This window comes from Malus domestica, chromosome 14 (assembly GCF_042453785.1).
Source record: "Malus domestica chromosome 14, GDT2T_hap1".
Lineage (NCBI taxonomy): Eukaryota > Viridiplantae > Streptophyta > Magnoliopsida > Rosales > Rosaceae > Malus > Malus domestica.
Window position 1 is genome coordinate 9,041,523 of NC_091674.1, and position 21,637 is coordinate 9,063,159.

Here is a 21,637-nt window from a genome sequence, read left to right on the forward strand (position 1 = left end):
ATTCTATGGTTGAGATCTCCATCTAATTCTCCGTTCTTTTGCAAGATAGATCCTAGGTAACGAAAACGGTCGCTCTTTGGTATTTCTTGATCTCCGATCCTCACCCCTAACTCGTTTTGGCCTCCATTTGCACTGAACTTGCACTCCATATATTCTGTCTTTGATCGGCTTAGGCGAAGACCTTTAGATTCCAACACTTCTCTCCAAAGGTTAAGCTTTGCATTTACCCCTTCCTGAGTTTCATCTATCAACACTATATCGTCTGCGAAAAGCATACACCAAGGAATATCATCTTGAATATGTCCTGTTAACTCATCCATTACCAACGCAAAAAGGTAAGGACTTAAGGATGAGCCTTGATGTAATCCTACAGTTATGGGAAAGCTTTCGGTTTGTCCTTCATGAGTTCTTACGGCAGTCTTTGCTCCTTCATACATATCCTTTATAGCTTGGATATATGCTACTCGTACTCCTTTCTTCTCTAAAATCCTCCAAAGAATGTCTCTTGGGACCCTATCATACGCTTTTTCCAAATCTATAAAGACCATGTGTAAATCCTTTTTCCCATCTCTATATCTTTCCATCAATCTTTGTAAGAGATAGATTGCCTCCATGGTTGAGCGCCCTGGCATGAACCCGAATTGGTTGTCCGAAACCCGTGTCTCTTGCCTCAATCTATGCTCAATGACTCTCTCCCAGAGCTTCATTGTATGACTCATTAGCTTAATACCCCTATAGTTCATGCAATTTTGTACGTCGCCCTTATTCTTGTAGATAGGCACCAAAGTGCTCGTTCGCCACTCATTTGGCATCTTCTTCGTTTTCAAAATCCTATTGAAAAGGTCAGTGAGCCATGTTATACCTGTCTCTCCCAAAACTTTCCACACTTCGATTGGTATATCGTCTGGGCCTATTGCTTTTCTATGCTTCATCTTCTTCAAAGCTACAACCACTTCTTCCTTCCGGATTCGACGATAAAAGGAGTAGTTTCTACACTCTTCTGAGTTACTCAACTCCCCTAAAGAAGCACTCCTTTCATGTCCTTCATTGAAAAGCTTATGAAAATAACCTCTCCATCTGTCTTTAACCGCGTTCTCTGTAGCAAGAACCTTTCCATCCTCATCCTTGATGCACCTCACTTGGTTTAGGTCCCTTGTCTTCTTTTCCCTTGCTCTAGCTAGTTTATAGATATCCAACTCTCCTTCTTTGGTATCTAGTCGTTTATACATATCGTCGTAAGCCGCTAACTTAGCTTCTCTGACAGCTTTCTTCGCCTCTTGCTTCGCTTTTCTATACCTTTCACCATTTTCATCGGTCCTCTCCTTGTATAAGGCTTTACAACATTCCTTCTTAGCCTTCACCTTTGTTTGTACCTCCTCATTCCACCACCAAGATTCCTTTTGGTGTGGGGCAAAGCCCTTGGACTCTCCTAATACCTCTTTTGCTACTTTTCGGATACAACTAGCCATGGAATCCCACATTTGGCTAGCTTCCCCCTCTCTATCCCACACACATTGGGTGATTACCTTCTCTTTGAAAATGGCTTGTTTTTCTTCTTTTAGATTCCACCATCTAGTTCTTGGGCACTTCCAAGTCTTGTTCTTTTGTCTTACTCTTTTGATATGTACATCCATCACCAACAAGCGATGTTGATTAGCCACGCTCTCTCCTGGTATAACTTTGCAATCCTTACAAGTTATACGATCCCCTTTCCTCATTAGAAGAAAATCTATTTGTGTTTTTGACGACCCACTCTTGTAGGTGATCACATGTTCTTCTCTCTTCTTAAAGAAGGTGTTGGCTAAAAAAAAAAATATTGCGGCCTTACCAGAACTTTTGTGGATTACATATGGAGTGACAAGAATTACAAAATGTTAGGAGTAGCGCTTGCCTTCCAGATGTCACCCCTCAAGTCAAGATGGTCTAAAAAATGCTGGACTTTGTTCTATTGAATGTCAGGATTGCCAACTCTATTATAGCTTGCTGCAAATTGGACTATTTCTTTTTGGTTGATTGTTACCAAATGTTGTAAGGGGCTTGGTCTTCTGTTTTGTTCTTCCTATTATGATACGTTGTGCCCTCTCATTGAATATTTTCTTAAGGATAATGCTCGAAAGACCAAAATTTTAAACTAAATTTGTGAACCAAATGACATGGTAGTTGATAATTGAATTATTACTTAAGTGTTGATTAACTTGCTTATTTTCTAGGGAGCTTTAATGAAAAAGGCTTGGGCTAACTTCTATTTAACCAAAAACCACATAATAACTTTATTTAATAAAAAGGGCATGAATTTTAATGAAAAAGGACACAAACTATAAGAAAACAAGCCTAACTAAAGAGCCCACGAGCTGGAAGCAAGCCCAGCGTGCAAAGCAATTATTTTTTCCAATCCTTGCCCCTGACGGAACACCACTTCCGTTAGCCAAACCGTTTTGAATTTTGAATGTGGTTATCATTTGCTTAATTTGTCTTATTGTCTTGCAATGGCATGTAATTTGTCTTATTGTCTTGCAATTGCATTTGCAATTGGGCATGGGGTTATCATTATTTCATACATCAAATTATATTTGTCCTGTTATTATTGCTACTTTCGTCCTACTCACTTTCTTAATTATTTTTTCCACTAAATTACTCAACCATCCACTATAAGATAGTTTTTCGATTAATTTTATCTTTTTATTGACAATTAGTTATGTAAACTGCCATTAAATTAAAATTACATAACAGTAATATCCCATTAAATTATGATATACAACAACGAATTAATTGTCTTGGATTGCAGCTTTACAAAGTAGCCTTGTTATGTCCTAGCAACAACCTGAAACACATGAACCAAAAATTTGATATTTCGCAATTCTTCGACTAAAAAAAAGAGAGTTTTAATGCAAAGGGATTGGACTAACTTTAATTTAACCAAAAAGCACATTCAACTATTCTTTAACCAAAAGGGCCTAAACTTTAACCATAAGGACACAGGCTGAATAAAAATCATGGGTTGAATTAAAAGCCCAACACACTTTTGCACTACTTCTCTTTGAAAGCCTAACACGCTTTTACACTAGTTTTTTTTTAGATCAAAAAGTATTTCAAGTCTAGAAATAATGTATTTTGCACTCCTTCTCTTTTGAGAAAAAAAAAAAACTAGTTAACAAAAATGGTGTGAGTTATTTTAAGTTCAGTTTCATAAATAATGTATAATTTTGCGGTAGTTCTAGAAATAGTGTTTGTTATTTTGGTTTAATTTCTAAAATAGTGTGGGTTATATTGTTGTATTTCTTGAAATAGTGTTTATTTTGTTCCCTTCTAAAAATATTGTGGGTTATTTTGGTTCGATTTCAGAAATAGTGTGGAATATTTTGCTATAGTTCTAAAAATAAGGTGGGTTATTTGTTGTTATTTCAAAAATAGTGTTTATTTTGTTGTATTCCCAAAATGGTGTGAGATATATTGGTCTCGGTTTTCAGAAATAGTGTGGGTAATTTTCATGTAGTTCCAGTAATAGTGTGGGTTATTACCCAGCTCGTGGGCTCTTTAGTTAGGCTTGTTTTCTTATAGTTTGTGTCCTTTTTCATTAAAATTCATGCCCTTTTTATTAAATAAAGTTATTATGTGGTTTTTGGTTAAATAGAAGTTAACCCAAGCCCTTTTCATTAAAGCTCCATTTTTTCAAACAAATGAACCTTGAGTCCTTCTAGTGCTGCAGATACAAAAACTGCATATGACAAGTTTGTCCACATTCATCCAAAATACACACAAAAACAAATGAAAGGGCACATTCAAACTCCAAAAAACTGCATAGAATAAACTCCAAGCCTTCAATAGTAGTAGTACGAATTTGTCTTCGTATAATAAGTTCAAATATAAAACAATGATTGCCAAACTTCAACTACTACAAAAAATTTCGAAAATAATTCACCAAAAACTAAAACCTTTAGTTTATATTTTCCAAATATTGTTTTTCTAGCTAATAGCTACAACAGTAAATCCATATGAAATCAAACGTTAACCAACCTGCAAATCTCAACATTGGAAACCTCGCTTGTGTATGCATGTCTGCTGATGCATGCCAGTCCATATGAAATCAAATCTTAACAGTCCATAGCGGTATGCATACCTGCTGATGCTGAAGCTCGCTTGTTCTTATTGGATTCGATCAATTCAATTGATTCAAAAATGGTGGAATTCTAATTAAATTGAAAACGAAAAAGTGACTAGGTCGAGAGGGAGAGAGACAGATTCGATCCGATTCGATTGCAAAAATGGAGGTATTGTTTCTGTGCAAAGAAGAGATCAAAGATTAGATGGAGAGATCGAGAAATAGAGACTAGGCGAAGATTTCCAAAAAGGGGGAGAGTGATTAAACGGCAAAGGTTTGCTGTCAAGGGCAAAACTGGAAACTCATTACTTGGGCCATTTTTATTGGGCTTGTTTGATGTTGGATTTGTCCTAACCATTAAATAAACTTATAACATGGTTTTTGGTTAAAATTCAAAGTTTTCAAACCATTTTCATTAGTTTTTCTTATTTTCTATTGATGACAAATCATTTGATTTGCAAATTTGGTTCAAAAATTGGATCTCCCTAACATTATTCTTTATTTAATTAACAAAATTACAGCACAACGTTTTATAGTGATACTCTATTAAAGGATAACCTTGGTTTAGTGATAAAAAATTTCGTCCACACTTGGACCAATTATATATTGGAATAAACTCCATATTGTAATAAATTATAAGGTTTTTACGTCTCGTTTTAAGAAGGGAATTGTTATTAGCACTTCAAAAATCTCATTTTGTACTCCAAACTTTCTATAATTAGAAAGAAAAATACACTTGTGAGGAGTGTAGAATGAGATTTTTGGAATGCTAATAACAATTCCCTTTAAGAAACTTGCCTCCACATAGTAATAATTGTCAAAACGTCTGGAAAATATGCAATGTCACAAATGAAAATTGAAAATAAAGTAAAATATTTCTCTTAAATTGCTTGGGAGAAAGATTTATTATAGAATTGATGCTATACAACTTGAAGATACTATTGGATTTATTCCAATATAAATCAACTTTTAAGTGGTTTACAATATAAAATAGGAATGTAATATTGAAGATTATGTAAACATTGTGATTTGATTTCCTATGTCTCAATCTTATATTAGGATTCTTGGAATAAAGTTAAGATCGATTGAGTCATTGATTATATGTGATTATGATATCTAACTGATAGACTTAATGGGATTTGGGATTCTTTTATGGAAAAAAACCTAATGCCTTAGCAAGTACAAATACTAAGGTCCTTGCAAACTCTAGAAACACACAATGGAATGCTTTTCTTAAAATAATTATATCCAGCTAGGTATTTGTAGAGGACTTAGGTGTTGCCTTTCTTGTTTGACTTCCATGGTTGCCATGACAATCAGGTCAACAAACTCTTCCTTTTGTGTTTTAATTATATAACCATATAAAGCTAACAATTGGTACAAGAGCCATTGATAATATGACTAATACCTATACTATTTCTGAAATTGAACACGGATAATATTTCTGAAACTGAACACGGATAAAATTTCTGAAACTGAACACAGATAATGTTTCTGAAACTGCGCCTTTTTGATTCAGTTTTTTTTCTTTTTCTTTTTTATTTCTTTTGTGCTTATCATTAAATAAAGTTGTTAGATGACCTTTTGTTAAAATTCAAAGTTTTGAAGCCCTTTTTCATTAGTTTTCATAGAAATATTTTGTGTTCAATTCTAGGAATAATCAATGTCCAGTTATAAAAATAGTTAGTGTTAATATGACATGACATAAACTTTGTTGATGTACAAAATCAGATGGACTTTAGAACAATGTAAAGTGTTAAGTTTTTTACATTTGCAGGGTTGTACCGGTCACCTAATGAGGATAATATGTAAAGAGATAGAGATAGGGAAGCAAACACAATATGTACATAGTTCACCCTAAGTTAGGTTACGTCCACAGGGATGTGGTATACTTTTGGATGTAATGTTAGTATCCTTTTGATTTCATGTTTATCCATAGTATGATTTTTTGGATTTAAACAGGTGTTACGGCGAGGGATTATGTTGTTGAGAAAACTTTTATTAAAGCTTATTTTCTGGCCTCATTCTTGTTTTATCCCTCCAGGTCTAATAGCGGAGCTTTTGTATCGACGAGGATTTGTGGCAAATCTTCGTATTGGAGATTACCTTTAATGGTATGATTTTCAATTCATTTTACTGTACTTTGCTTATACTCTGACGTCCCGTGTGAAATTGGTTCATTTCCGCTCACGGCGCACTGTTGTATTTAGACACTTTTAGGTTTAAATTTATTCATTTTTTCCACATCATCACACTTTATGGCTTCGTCACATTCCAGGTGTCGGCCAACACAGCTAAATTCGGAGTTCTAGTGGACATTCTGGGTCGGGGTGTGTCATTATACACATTGGTACAAACACAAATAAAACTTTAAAAAATATGGGTACAAAAAGAAACTAATATATGGGTACAAATTAAAAATGAAAAAAAAATTGGTACAAATTAAAAAGTCAATCTTGGTATTATTCACTTACAACACATTTTTGTCTTTTTCGTTAGAACTCAAAGTTTTCAAGCAATTTTCACTAATTTCCCTTTGATTATATGATTAAAACCTATTAGGATTGAAGTTTTGATTATATAATAATCTCATGAACTGTGGCTTTGATCTTAAATCCAAATTGTAATTGCACTTGGCAACACCACTGTGGAGCCAAAAATAATCACAAGGCGACACGTGGATCCAATTCAAGGTCCATCTCATCAAATCCCCTTTTGCAAGGTAACCTACAAAATAATGTTAATTGGTTAATTACTGGATTAATTACCCAATTAATCCATTAAACATCAATTAAATTACCCAATTAATCACAAAATATATCCCATTCACCCTAAAAATAGGTAGTGGCCGGCCACCTCATATTCTTCTTAGTCTTTCCTACTTTTTCCCATTTTACTACCCCATTTATACAAATAAATAATTTTATAACCTCCCATTTACTTCTTTCATACTTAATTAGCCAATAAATTGGCTAATTAAGCCAAAATCATAACCACCAAAACCACCAAGGCCGGCCACACCAAAGGGAAAAATGGGTAAGCTTAATCCTATAAATAGGCACCTATTCTCACCAAAAAGTCATTCCAACACTTTGGCAAAAATCCCAAAATTCTCTGAACACTCTTTCTCTTTAAATTCTAACTTTGGCATCGGAGGTTCTTCAGCCAAAGCCCCCCATTCATTGTGGGCGCGTGAGACTCTTGGTCTTAACCTAATGTGTTAATTGTTTTGTAGGTGCAAAATTGTCCAAGATCAAGAAGGAAGAAATTTGCATCCACAACCATCCCGCCGAACATCCAAGAAAACTGCACATTGTCGTTCTCTCTCATTCTCTCTGTCTATATTTTCTTTTTTTGGTTGTTGGCGTCACAAATCCGGGGTTGGGCTGGAAGGGAATAGGGTGTGTGATCCAACACAAGACAAAGAGATCGGGTTTGGCTGGGTAGATTTTTTATGGGAACGAGACAGAGATTGGAAGAGAGATGTGGTGGTGGCTGTCAAGCTGATAATGGTGATGAGCTGAGGATGTGATGCGGTTTCCATCGGTTACAATCAAGGAAGAAAAAATCGATAATATCGGCGATATTTCGCCGATATTATCGTTTTTTTAGGGGTCCGATATTTTTTTAACTATCCAAATGATTTTCGTCAAAATATCGCGATATTATCGATAATATCGCGATATTTTCGAAACTATCGCGATATTTGGCACTGTAGTAACCGGAGAAGAACGCCGGAGCAAATTAACCGAATCCCTAAATCCCCAAATTCGAATTCAAAAGCAAATTAACTGAATCCCTAAATCCCCAAATTCGAATTCAAAGCAAATTAACTGAATCCCTAATTCCTAAATCCCTAAATTCGAATTCAGTACAAAAATGAAATTACATGCAGAAAATTCGAATTCTGTACAAAAATGAAATTACATGCCGAGAAGAAGAGAAGTAGGAGCCTGGGAACGTCGTCTTCCTCACGAATCCAAGACGGCTGGGACAACGTCATCCTCCTCACCGACGACTACGATGAGTTTCGGTCCATCGTCCGGTGTCCGCTGCCTCCGCTTCTCTCCGGATCCCAAAACCCGCTCGAGTTTGATGCACTATCCTAGAGGAATCAGACATGCATGTTTCGCTCTACCATGGATGGGGTCTGAGAGGAAAAAGAGAGAGTAAAGAGAAATGAAAGACTTCTTTCCGTCTCTATTGAAATGCGAGAGACTGGGGTTTACAAAGCTTTCAGAAAAGTAAGGTTGATCTTAACCGTTCCTTTGGAATCTTAAGGAGCTCCATACCGTGATGCATGCCACGTGTTCAAAGCTGGAGTATTCCTATGTCTGCTCAATTTACTCGGTTTGAATTAAAGAGGGGAGAGAGCCGTTTGGGCTCTGACAGAGACAGAAACAAATCTGCACGCCACTTTTTTTTTTTTTTTTTTTTTTTTTTTTTTTTTTTTTTTTTTTACGGGGAATCCAATGTTTATTTCAAAAGGGCGTGCAGCAAGTGGCCCGTCACGTCCTGATCTTTTCCATACATCCCAGGTGGTTTGAAGTCCTTTCTTTACATTTTGTTTTCTAGTTTCTTTCATTTTCTTTTCTTTTTATAGTCTTGTCCATTTTATTTTTCTAGTGTCACAGTTTTTGTGTTGTGTTTTTTTTATTTTTTTTAGTTTTCTTTTTATTTTCCACACCTTGAGGACAAAGTGCGAAATAAGTTTGGGGGTGGGAAATAACATTTTAGGTTTTTAATTTTTGTGTCAGGATAAAATTTTCATTCTTCTTAAGTTAATATCCATAGATTATTTTAAACGTTAAAACAAATGGACATGGTAAAGATTAATCCCACAGTAGAGTCTTTTCTATTTATCGTTGCTTAGACACTAATTCATGAATTATACTCTAAAGTTTGCACATCACACTAACATGGTTTGTGGGGAGTGAGATTGAAACACTCGCTTTTAGTCTAAGTTTATTTTTAAATTTTGTTTTAAGTAAAGTCAGTTATTATTGTGAAAAAGAGTAATAATTGTCTCACCCGAGGTTTTGCCTAGTAACCGGGCCAGTCCTGCCTAATCATCAGTGATTCTCGCGTCAAACGGTAGAGTTTTGACATGGGGCAGGGTGGTTAGTTGGTTTCGTAGCCTTTTCAGCTCGGGTTAATAAGTCCTTAGGGGTGTTCTACACCTAGTGCCCTAAAGCCCTAGTGGTTTGCGAGTCATTGACCTAAAGCTCGCTACATGGGTTGGATCGAAAGTTTAAGTGAACCGACATTGCACGACCACTACTGTTACTTTATCTTCTTCTCCACGTGAAGACCAAATTCTGTCAGAGAAGAACCAAAAATGCAATGTATAAAGTGTAAAATATTGTACTAATTTATTATATATAAATGATTATGGTGTGTTTAGACTTCTTTCATTAATTACTACATATTTTCTACACTTACAATGTTTGTCAGCTCGCTATATAATCAACTTGATAATGTTAAATCCATCATGCAATGCATTTCCTTCAAATATTTTGTGATAAACTAATAGATAATTGACTAAATAAACATCCTGCAAAGTTTCAATAAAAATTTCCAAGTTTTTTTTACAATTTCCGTGGTTTCCATGTAATTTTTATCGATATCGATATTATCCCGATATTTCCATCGATATTTCCGTGTTTTCGGACTACCGATATTTCCGATATTACCGATATTTTCTTCCTTGGTTACAATAGCTGTTGAATTCTGTTTTTTAATTATTTATTTCTAGTTGTTGCAAAAAAAATTTGAATTTCACACATCTTTCTTTATTTTCCATTGTCAAACTAAATGAAAACAAAAAACATGATTAAACAAATGTGTGTTGGAGGAAAAAAAATATTGTGGCTTCACCCCTCAAGTCAAGATGGTCTGAAAAATTCTGGACTTTGTTCTATTGAAGGTCAAGATTGCCAACTCTATTGTGTTTGTTTGCCTTCACTAGGTCTCACTGGATTAGATTGGACTAAGAATTAGTGTAGTCTCATCTATACTATTTATTAAGAGAACACACTTTGTCAACCTTTTTGCCCCTCACTTTTGAATACACAATGTTGAGACGAGGAGGGCAACATAGTAATTTTGTACCTATTGACAAAATGACAATCATATCCCTTTTTTCCTATTTTGCCCTCACTTTTGATACACAATATTTAAATAAGAAAGGCAAAATAGTAATTTTGTATCAAAATATTTACATAAGATAAAAATATGCACTTATTAAGAGAAATTGTCCCACCATCATTTTTTCATGCAAGTAAGTGAAATCATGATATTTTTTTGGATAGTTTGAATGAACTGAAGTGGTTGCGCTTGAGAAGAATATGGGAGGAGGTGGACGGTTACAGTTGCGCTTGAAGAGAACGTGGGAAAAGGTGTGCGGCTGTTCACACATACAAAGTGTGTGCTCTCTGCTAATGTTTGTTAAAGGAAGAGACTAGCTTTAGTGGATTTAAACTTCACTCGCATGAACTAAGGGCTGGTTTGGTATTGCTGTGCTTTGAAAACAAATTGCTTTTGTTGTGCTGTGAGAATAAGCTTATTTTTGTTGCTTTACGTTTTCAGTTTTTTTCACCCCAAAACTGTGAAAATAAGCTGTTTTTAAATATTTACCAAATATTTTTTTAAGCTTAATTTTTTTTTATATCCACTTTTTATAAAATAGCCTCAGTACCAGACCTGTACTAAGGGCTCGTTAGCTGGTCTTAGTGAAGCCCACCAAATACCAGCGGACTGCTAAGACTACCTCACTCTCGCGTCGTCCCGCTCGACTGCTCGCCTTGCTCAATCGACGGCAAAGAACAAGCTTTCTTTCTCCAGTCCAGCCTATCTTCGACTCAAGGTTATCTCTTCCACCTCCTCTTCTTCTTTTTTTGATTCAAAACAAATTCAATCTAAAGTTTATAACTTTGAAGAAGTAGAAATTGAATGACTGGATTCTAAATCTTAATAGATATTAAATTCAATTTTTGTTCTTCTTTTTTTCTGCAGCTTCGTGAAGTTGCTGATTTCGGCGCCCAATCTCGGCCGATTAAGTGTATCCGAATGCTCTGAAATGGAGAAAATAATTGATTTGGAGGAAAATAATCACATAAATGTTTGCAATCACTATTGGTGTTGAAGAGTATACATGACAATGCCCTGCCATTTCCTTGTCTGAACAAAATCTGGGTAACTGATTGTCTTGCACAGAAGAGATGCCGCTCAAGATTGGCTAATCTCTGCTTCGTGGTTGGCTAAGCTCTCCATCAATTTGAAAATTGAGGTTTCCAGCGAACGACAATGATAGAAATGTTTGTCAATGTTTTTTATCCCTGCTTCATGATTATCTTCTGCAAAAATTTGCTCTTGTTTGAGTATTGAAATCTTCAAGAAATTTGTGGAAAATTTTATGCAAAGATAGAGGAAAATTGTTAATTTAATTGGAAGGCTAGGGATTGAACTAGAATTAGAAGTTAGTCATGTTTCTTGGTCCGACGCTGTACCCAACATTTTATTAAGTTAGTCTAACTTAGTCTATTCTAAGTCAATCTAGTTTAGTTCCTAAAACTAGTCTAGTCCGAGATAATCTGGTGTAACAAATGCACCAGCTTGCTACAAGTAGAATTGTCTTAAGTCTAAAATATGCAATGTTACAAATAAAAATTTAAAATGAAGTAAAATAGCTTTATGGGATAATGGTACATAATAACTCGTTTATATAGACACCTTATTGTTGAAGCTAAAATATTTCTAGCTTTTCATGCATGTTTTCAAGCACATCATGTATATACATACAATGGCGGATTCAGGATTTGAATTTTGGAAGGTCCCAATGTTAAAAGTCCAAGTTTTTTAGATAAAAATATAGCACGAAGCAAACAAAAAATTTCAGTATTGTATTTCATTGACCACTTGTGGGCTCCTTGTTGTGAACCGAATCATGTTGCGCATAGTCAATGGTATCGACATTTGCTGTTACAATCTGATGAGTATTATCGAAAACATTGTCGAGTGTTAACGACACAACTTATTGAATGCTACCGAGATACGCTAGCATGCATTTCCTCAAACACTTAGTGGACACAAAAGGTATCATACAAAACATTCGGAGCATCCCAAAGACATTTACATGCTTATTTCATGGGCTCCAAGTGGGCCTGGTACCATCTTGGTCCTATAGTGCATCCGCTATACGGACATGAATTAGTTAGAGACTAGATGTCTCTCTTTTTTAAATTTCCAATCAGCACTTTAAAGTAGTCCAAACCTCATGCATTTCCCTAAATTTGATGAAATGCTTAAATTCATGGAAGCTCCTTTCTATTTGTTGGAAGCGCTTCGTCCATATACTTAGGATTTCACAATGATGTGGAGATGCTGTAAGTTAGGAAATAAGTTTATTGATAACGGTGATATTTACAAGTTTTAATATTTTTTCAAACGGTAATATGTAATTGACTAGAAATATTAACGCTCTGATATTTAATTATAAAAATTAGGACTACAATATTTTTATTTGAGTGTGTAAATACTCAATAAATTATGTGTAAGATTCTACAATATCTTTTAAAAAGTTTCATAGTTGTAAATGTATTACTTGGAGAACAAAGATTTCTCTCTCTCTTACACTATGTTTAGATAAGCGAAATAATCTTGGAATTTGGCTAAAAGTCAGAATTTATAATTGACATACATCAATTCCCTTGTTTCAATTCATAAACTTAGAAATTTAAAATTTTCGCATGAAAAAAAAAAAACTTGAAATTTGAGACCTTCAATTCTCAAGTTTAAATTCGATGTAAATATGTGTTATTTTCCAATTTTTACTATTGAGGCTTAAAAAGGGAAGCGACTTCCACGCCTTTGGCCACGCCTCTGGCTTCCACTCTCTCGTTCTCTCCCTTTCTCTCTCTAAGTCGTCGCCTCCCTCTCCCTCTCTCTAAATGCTGTGAGAAATAAGTGAGAGAAAGTGTGGAAATGGAGAAGTACTTGAAGGACTTCGAGGTGGAGAACAAGAATCCGTCGGAGGAGACTATAAGGAGATGGAGAAACGCCGTCGCGCTCGTCAAAAACCCTCGCAGAAGGTTCCGATTCGTCGCCGATCTCGCCAAACGATCTGAAGCCGAGAAGAAGAAGCTTCAAATCCAGGTCTCTCCCTCTCTAAGTATTTTTTTACTCTTCTCTTTTACGAAACGAAAAATTGAAAACGAAGCGTTTTGAAGATCTGTTTGGTAGCCTGGTTGTTTGGTTGCCGAGAAAATATGGTCGGAAAACGAAAGAAACTGAAACGATTTTCTGCATTTTGCTTTTGCCTGATATTATTATTCCTGTTTGATTTGCTAATTTTGACCGATCGTTAGTCTTAAACACGTAGTTTCTGAATTAAATCGTCATGGTGAACCGAACGGCTGAGATTTAGGATAGCATTTGGAGGACTCGGAGTTTCTTAATTTCTTTGATTTTCTCGGCTCCCAAATAGGTTGGGGAGCTATGGATTTCTTTGGGCCTTGTTGGCATCACATGCTTGAACAAATTTGTGACAGTAGAAAGCTCCGGCTCACAATGCGCTAAGCGTAGGTGGTCCCACATGCATTAGTCCAAGAGTGATGTTTTGATCCCCTTCCGTTTTGCGAACCCATCCCTATTGGTATTTCCCCGCCACGCCTGGTGGGGCCCACATTCGTCTGAGTGTGGCAAAAGTTCTTGGATGCTCCGGAGTATCTAGGACTCCGGCTGTTTTAACTATTAGTTCTTAATTTTTGTATTTTTAAACAAATATGTAACAGTCAAGATATTTGGATTACCCCTAAGAAAGTTCGGTATTGAACCACATTATTGCTAACTCATTGTAAGGCTAACCAATGTCCCTCTCCTTATTGTAGACAATATCGTTTGTTAAAAAACAAAAATGGAGAAACAGATCAGCCTGCATTCAAAGTTTTCGAACTTCAGAAACCTACCATCGTTGAAGAAAAAATTTCTTTTGAGAAACAGAAGGGGAGGCTAACTTTATTGGTGATGCTGGTATTTTGCTAGGCCGTTTGGTCTCATTCGATTCCATTATCCGTTGACACATTCTTTTCATTTTGGTCCATTTGGTGGGTGTTGCATGGATTTTTCTCGTTCATTAGTTTCGTTTTCCTTTTTGGTTAAATGAAAATTATTATAGAACAAAAGAGAAGACGCACTCGATTGCTGGTAGATATAATAAAGCGACTTTCTGAGTCCATCTTCCAATAACGGCAACGCAGGAAATTTCTGGGAACTTTCGTGAGGAACTAAATGTACTTCAATTGAAAAGATGACTTAAGGGTAGGGGCAACAACAATGGTTGTTGACCGTGGAAATAGTTGGTGGTAGCTATCGAATAAGATTGGCTTTCTCTCTGTCCATTTTTTATCCTTAGAAAGTGGGGTATCATCACGGGCTCATTTTCCTACCCCTCAAATTACGTAGTGACAGACCCACTTCCCAATTTTTTTTTTTTGATGCTATTCACCCACTTGGACACCCTATATATTACGATAAGATTTGTTTATGTCGGATGACGTGTACTTGGTCATCTTCTAATTATTATATAATAATTGATATGTTAATTCATTTTGTTATTGAGTGTAAACTTGCATCGCGATAATTTTTTCATTGTGACTAGAACACGGATAGTACGCTACGTGTTTTTATATAAGTGGTGAAAAATTGTATGTTTTAAGTTATTAAGTTTTTAGCATACATATCCCACCATTTATATAGTGACACGGGATGTACTATCCTGTGTTCCGGTTACATTGAAAAATCTCTCTTACATCACGATGTGAGTTGAACTCCATCGACTTCTTAATATAATATCTAATCTAACAAATCTACCGTTTAATAAAAAGTACAAGACATTCCAAATGTGGGTTTGTTAGTTGGCCAAGGTAGAATGGGCCGTTGCCTTATATTCGGAGTTTCAATTTTTCTCTTGATAGACTATAATGATTTAGAATATCGCAAGATTAAAAGGCTTATTTATAACACCGGCCTCTAAAACTTGACATTGGTCTCACTCAATGTCGTTGTAACATTGAGTTTTAGTAGCAATTATATTAGTTCATTCTTTGACATTTCGATTGATAACTAAACTAAAATATTAGTAGTCACAAGGTTCTAAAAGATATTAGGCGCTAAACGGGCGACGGGCTTGGGTCTAGTGCCTAGGCGGATTTAAGTAAATCTATTGTATTTTGTGTAAATAAGTGTTTGTTTATACTTAAAATATATATAATTTCATTATAAACTAGAAAATAGAATGACGTATATATTATGAAGTATTGGAACATAATGAAAACATGGGGAGCAAACATATAATGTGTGTTTGTTTAAGTGTTTAATAAGTTTCTTACAATTTATTGGAAACAATAAAATGCAAAAGGAAAGTTATCTATTTTCTATCTAAGCGAGTTGCAACCTAGACAGTCTAGGCGGGCGCCTCAGTAGGTCTAGGTGCCCTTTCTTGATTTTCAAACGCCTAAGCATTAATCGGGACGGTGGCCAACCGCCTAGCGCCTAGACGGCGCTAGGTGGGGATTTTTAGAACAGTGAGAAGTCATAATTAAAAGGTATTTAATTTTAGAGCTCCCAAACATTTTCTCTTTCTGTAGTGAGGAATCACATGCATACCATGTATATTTCCAATTTTATGTACTTTTTTTTTTAGTCAATAGAAATTGTATGTACTTGTTATGACTAATTGTGTTAATTTTGAATGGGACAGTTATACTTTTTCTTCTGTTGTCACGTGCTGTCCTTCATATTAAATTCCTAAAAGTAATTGTTTTCACATTAAGGTCGTGTGTAATTATAACCGTAAAACGGGTTGCAAGTGTTGGGTCATGCTCAACTATTATTTTGTTCAAATTTCAGGAAGATAATGGTTTTCACACAAACACGCTGCAGACACTGCTTTGGTAGTTTTAGTACTGAATAATAGATTGTCGGCATCTACATGTTAAAAAACAATACTTGAAACCAACATGAAATTAACATATTACGGTTGACTATTACTTGACACAAAACTTGTATGTAATGCGACCTGCCAACATGGATTATTTTGACATGACATTCTTCTCACTACAATGTAGAAAGAAATGTTCAATTTTTTTTCATTTCTAATACGTATTGTATGAATCCCTGTAGAAGAACAGATCATTTCTGATTGATTTGTTAGTAGCAAGGCAAACAGATTTACTTATTTACAATGTATTGCTTGGTTTGGTTTAAAATTATAGTAACTTAGTTTTGTTCTAGTTCTCAACAGTTGATCTCCATTTGGTGATATCAATTTTTTTTTCATACTTCTGTCAATGTTTGTGTTCGCAGACCTGACAACAAGTTTTATTACCCAGTATACAAAAAATTTCTCATAAGTTCCTTAAAGGAGGTTATGTTTCTCATGTATAGACAGCTGAGTTGCATTGAGAGTAGCCATATATGATTTAACAACTGCTAGTGTGACTTCGTTGACGATTTTATTTAAGGACCATATGAGAGAAATAACTGCATATAATGTGTGTAGAACTGCAGACACACACATGTAGTTATAAGCTATGTATTTTTGAAGATTACTAATTTATATATCTATGTAGGTATACAGCTGCCGGTTACTATTCTTGTCCGTTGAAATTTTTGGTCTTTTAATTGTTCCTACAAATATAGCTCTGAATGACATGATTATCATTACTTTTTTTGACTTTTTTGTTCTAATTTGATTTACCAGGAAAAGATTCGAGTTGCTCTTTATGTTCAAAAAGCAGCACTGCAGTTCATTGATGGTATCATCCTTAAATTTAGAGGTCAAGTGAAAATTGATTGTGTGTGTGCTGATCTCTTGTATTGAATACTCTTTGTCTCTTTGTTTTGTGATGTTGTGAAGCTGTTGATCGTGGAGCTGATGCAAAGCCAGGTCTGCATGAATTCAAGCTGTCAGAAGATGCCAGAATGGCAGGTTTCAGCATTCACCCAGATGAACTTGCATCTATTACACGTGCCCATGATATTAAGGCCTTGAAAAGCCATGGTGGAATTCATGGGATTTTAAGGAAAGTCTCTGTCTCGGTAGATGAAGGTGTCAAAGATAGTAATATAGCAATCAGGCAAAATGTTTATGGCTTAAACCGTTACAAGGAGAAACCTCCTCGAACTTTTTTGGTGTTTGTATGGGAAGCACTACAGGACTTAACATTAATGATCCTTATGGTCTGTGCTGTGGTTTCAATTGGAGTTGGAATTGCCACTGAAGGCTGGCCCAAAGGCACGTACGATGGTCTGGGAATTTTAATTAGTATAATTTTAGTGGTTACAGTTACCGCCATTAGTGACTACAAGCAGTCTTTGCAATTCAAGGATTTGGACAGGGAGAAGAAAAAGATTTCTGTTCAGGTCACTAGGGATGGAAAAAGACAAAAAGTTTCCATTCACGACTTGGTTGTTGGAGATATTGTGCATTTGTCGGTTGGGGATGTAGTTCCAGCTGATGGACTTTTCATATCAGGGTACAGTTTGCTGATTGATGAGTCAAGCTTGTCAGGTGAGAGTGAGCCGGTGAATATATATGAAGAGAAGCCTTTTCTTCTTTCCGGAACTACAGTGCAGGATGGATCAGGTAAAATGCTAGTGACTGCAGTTGGTATGAGGACTGAATGGGGAAAATTGATGGAAACACTGAGCGAAGGAGGAGAAGATGAGACCCCACTGCAGGTGAAGCTTAATGGTGTTGCTACAATTATTGGTAAAATTGGTTTGACTTTTGCAGTGTTGACATTTTTGGTATTGACGGTAAGATTTTTGGTGACAAAAGGACTTAACAACGAGATCACTGATTGGTCTTCAACTGACGCCGTAACACTTTTGAACTACTTTGCTATTGCGGTAACTATAATTGTTGTTGCAGTTCCCGAAGGATTACCATTGGCAGTGACGCTGAGTCTTGCTTTTGCAATGAAAAAATTGATGAATGATAGGGCACTTGTAAGGCATCTCTCAGCATGTGAGACAATGGGTTCTGCTGGTTGTATTTGCACAGATAAAACAGGAACATTAACTACAAATCATATGGTAGTTACCAAAGTATGGATATGTGAAAAATCTGTAGATGTTAAAGAAAATGACAGTAAAGAAACATTGACATCAGAAATATCTGGAGCATCAAGCATCCTTTTGCAGGTTATATTTCAAAATACAAGTTCTGAGGTTATTAAGGATGATGGAAAGACCTCTATTTTGGGAACACCAACGGAGTCAGCATTGCTAGAGTTTGGTTTACTTTTAGGTGGCGATTTTGATGCCCTGCGCAGAGAGGTAAGGATTCTTAAGATTGAACCTTTTAATTCTGTCAGGAAGAAAATGTCTGTTCTTGTAGCTCATCCTCATGGTGGAAAACGAGCGTTTTGCAAAGGTGCATCAGAACTAGTACTGGGAATATGTAACAAGTACATTGACTCTAATGGAGAGCCTGTTCATCTCTCCGAAGAAATGGTAAAGAATATCACGAATGTCATAAATACTTTTGCCTGTGAAGCTTTGAGAACTCTCTGCTTAGCTTTCAAGGATATAGATGACTCTTCCATCGAAAGTGGCATCCCAGATGACGGCTATACATTGGTAGCAGTTGTTGGTATTAAGGATCCTGTGCGCCCGGGGGTCAAGGAGGCAGTTGAGACTTGTTTAGCTGCTGGAATCACTGTACGTATGGTAACTGGTGATAATATAAATACAGCTAAAGCCATTGCTAAAGAATGTGGCATACTCACAGAGGGTGGTATAGCCATAGAAGGACCTGCGTTTCGTAGCATGTCTCTTGAGCAGATGAAAACTGTGATACCGAAGATTCAGGTTAGTAAACAATTGCATTGAAAATTTTGACCCTCAATATATATCCAAGGATGCTTCAAATTTTCTAAATGTTCCGTGTGGATACAGGTAATGGCCCGGTCTTTACCTTTGGATAAGCACACATTGGTAAAAACTTTGAGGGATGAATTTGGTGAGGTAGTTGCAGTGACTGGTGATGGGACTAATGACGCTCCTGCTTTGAAAGAGTCAGACATTGGACTTGCTATGGGCATAGCAGGAACAGAGGTTTGTATTCTGCCACATGAGATTTTTTTTCTTCAATTCTGTGATGTTTTGCTTCTAATTATTTCTTTTTATGTTACCTCTTATCATTTCCACATCCATTTACATGTAGTTCAGAGAGCTTAGTCTGGACTAAATATACTGATAGTTATTGTGGGTGCGTGAGCTACTAATAATTAAAAATCTCCAATCTTTCGAAAAATGCTCTTATTTTACCTGTTACTGTATCGTTTTCACTAAATATTAATGGGGTTTTACTGAATACTAGAAGTGCATAATATTAACTTCCATTTTGTGTCATTTTGCATCATTTGAGCTTTAGAATTTATGTTCTGTCACATTGCTTGATAATTGAATGTTTTCAATTCTAAATTATTCATGGATATGTTGCAGGTTGCCAAAGAAAGTGCCGATGTCATCATATTGGATGACAATTTTAAAACTATAGTAAATGTGGCCAGATGGGGACGTTCAGTATACATAAACATTCAGAAGTTTGTGCAGTTCCAGTTAACTGTTAACGTTGTTGCTCTAATAATCAATTTTGTTTCTGCATGTGTCTCAGGTTTGTTGTGCAGCAGATTTTTCTTATATGAAATTCCGTTATATTTGTTTGGAGGTGAACTGACATGAAATAATGACAAATTCCACATCTCTTTCAGGATCTACTCCCCTTACAGCAGTGCAACTGCTTTGGGTGAACATGATTATGGACACTCTTGGTGCTTTGGCACTGGCAACAGAGCCTCCAAATGATGGACTTATGAAAAGGCCCCCAGTTGGGAGGGGTACAAGCTTCATCACCAAGGCTATGTGGAGGAATATCATTGGTCAGAGTATCTATCAACTGGCTGTCCTTGGAGTTCTTGATTTCTCTGGGAAGAAGCTACTAGGACTTACTGGTTCAGATGCAACTGAGGTTCTTAACACTGTGATATTCAACGCATTTGTGTTTTGCCAGGTACATTTTACTGGTTTGACCAGTACCCTAGTTTTCTCCGTGCATCTTCCACTTGGTTACGTTTAATACTTACCGGCATATAACTTCTAGTTTTGATTTTATTATTCCTAATTAATACACACACGCACACACACACAAAATTTTGGTGTCAATGTCAGTTATATTGTGGTTAGGAAATTAAGCAGATGGTATCGGGCCTGTGTTTGTTATTTCCTGTCGTGTTTGTTTTCTGAGGTTGAACTAATGCTTCTCAAAAGCTTGTAGTAGAAATACTCAAATCCCACATATGTATGATCTTGCTTTTCTTTTGTTCTAACAGGTGTTTAATCAGATAAACAGTCGTGACATAGAGAGGATAAACATATTCCGTGGAATGTTTGATAGCTGGATATTCCTAGGCGTCATGGTTTGCACAGTGGTCTTCCAGGCTATCATAGTAGAGTTCTTGGGAGATTTTGCTAGCACTGTACCACTAAGCTGGCAACTATGGGTACTCAGCGTTTTACTTGGATCTGTTAGCATGCTTGTTGCAGTTGTGCTCAAATTAATACCTGTCGAAAGAACAATTAAGCACCATGACGGATATGAAGCACTTCCTTCTGGTCCTCCGGAGGGCATAGTATGAATAGGGCCGTGTGAAATGCCCTTTTTTCCTTGGAACTTGCTGAGGTTGATGACTTGTACTGCTGAATCTAGCACAACGTCTTGGGTTGGTCAAAAGGCCAATTTTTGAAGGTGAAGAACTTAAGACGGTTCGGTGAAATACTCAACAGATCTGATTGGTATTTTGTTTTTGTTTTCCAAAAGCGAGAAAGGGTTGGTTCAGTCAGCAGATTGGTAGCATCTTTCCTTATACGAGTTCCCCACTCGCGGAGTAATTTGAAGCACATTGTGATGCTTGAAATGAATCTTCAAAGTCATGTATTGAGAATCTTTGGTTATCTGATTGAACCTCGGTATAGTTGGTTAGAAAGAGAGATTTATGCTGTTCTTAAACATACATCAGCAGTATCTGCATGTCATTTGCCTTGTGATTTGGTATTTCAGTGAAGGTTATAAATTGAAATTGCTGATCTAAGAGAATTATAATTTTGTGAATCTGTTCTATTTCACTGCGTTAGCTGCTGATTACACCTTTAGATTGGCAAGGCAACAGTTGTTTCACATGCGGTTAAGTTTCACTAGAAAAACAGAAATTATGTGTTACTTTCTCAACAAAAAGAACATGCCTGGTTCATTTCAAAAACTTATTCTCAACTACTAAAAATAACATTAGGCTCGACTCACAAACATAAATTTTAACTAATTGAAAGCTTCAAAAATTCAATGCAGTTATTCAAATCCATAAAAAGAGGGAGTTGAAATGTTTGAAATAACTTTGAAATTTCCAATAGGAAAATTTTATTGGAACTCAACATTTCTCTTTCTAAACTCAACTTATGATTTTATTTTGAAATTCC

The 21,637-nt window shown here is 36.0% G+C and overlaps 1 protein-coding gene and 1 long non-coding RNA gene across 2 annotated transcripts; both read left to right on the forward strand.

Moving 5' to 3' along the window:
- The first annotated feature begins 10,808 nt into the window (after positions 1-10,808).
- On the forward strand, positions 10,809-11,544 carry LOC139191624 (uncharacterized). The gene is made up of 2 exons (XR_011575731.1): positions 10,809-10,964; positions 11,114-11,544. It is a non-coding gene; the product is annotated as an uncharacterized lncRNA (long non-coding RNA).
- Positions 11,545-12,922: 1,378 nt separating this feature from the next.
- LOC103454276 (putative calcium-transporting ATPase 11, plasma membrane-type) lies at positions 12,923-21,260 on the forward strand. Its single transcript, XM_008393876.4, has 7 exons — positions 12,923-13,252; positions 16,860-16,914; positions 17,016-18,973; positions 19,061-19,219; positions 19,610-19,781; positions 19,879-20,177; positions 20,497-21,260. The coding sequence occupies exons 1-7, from the start codon at positions 13,082-13,084 to the stop codon at positions 20,800-20,802; spliced, it is 3,120 nt and encodes a 1,039-aa protein (XP_008392098.1). The 5' UTR covers positions 12,923-13,081; the 3' UTR covers positions 20,803-21,260.
- Positions 21,261-21,637: the final 377 nt, after the last annotated feature.

Coding starts and splice junctions, on each gene's coding strand:
- LOC103454276 (XM_008393876.4), top strand. CDS start 13,082: ATGGAGAAGTACTTGAAGGACTTCGAGGTGGAGAACAAGAATCCGTCG. Junction 16,915..17,015: donor AGCACTGCAGTTCATTGATG/GTATCATCCTTA, acceptor GATGTTGTGAAG/CTGTTGATCGTGGAGCTGAT. Junction 19,782..19,878: donor TGTTTCTGCATGTGTCTCAG/GTTTGTTGTGCA, acceptor CATCTCTTTCAG/GATCTACTCCCCTTACAGCA.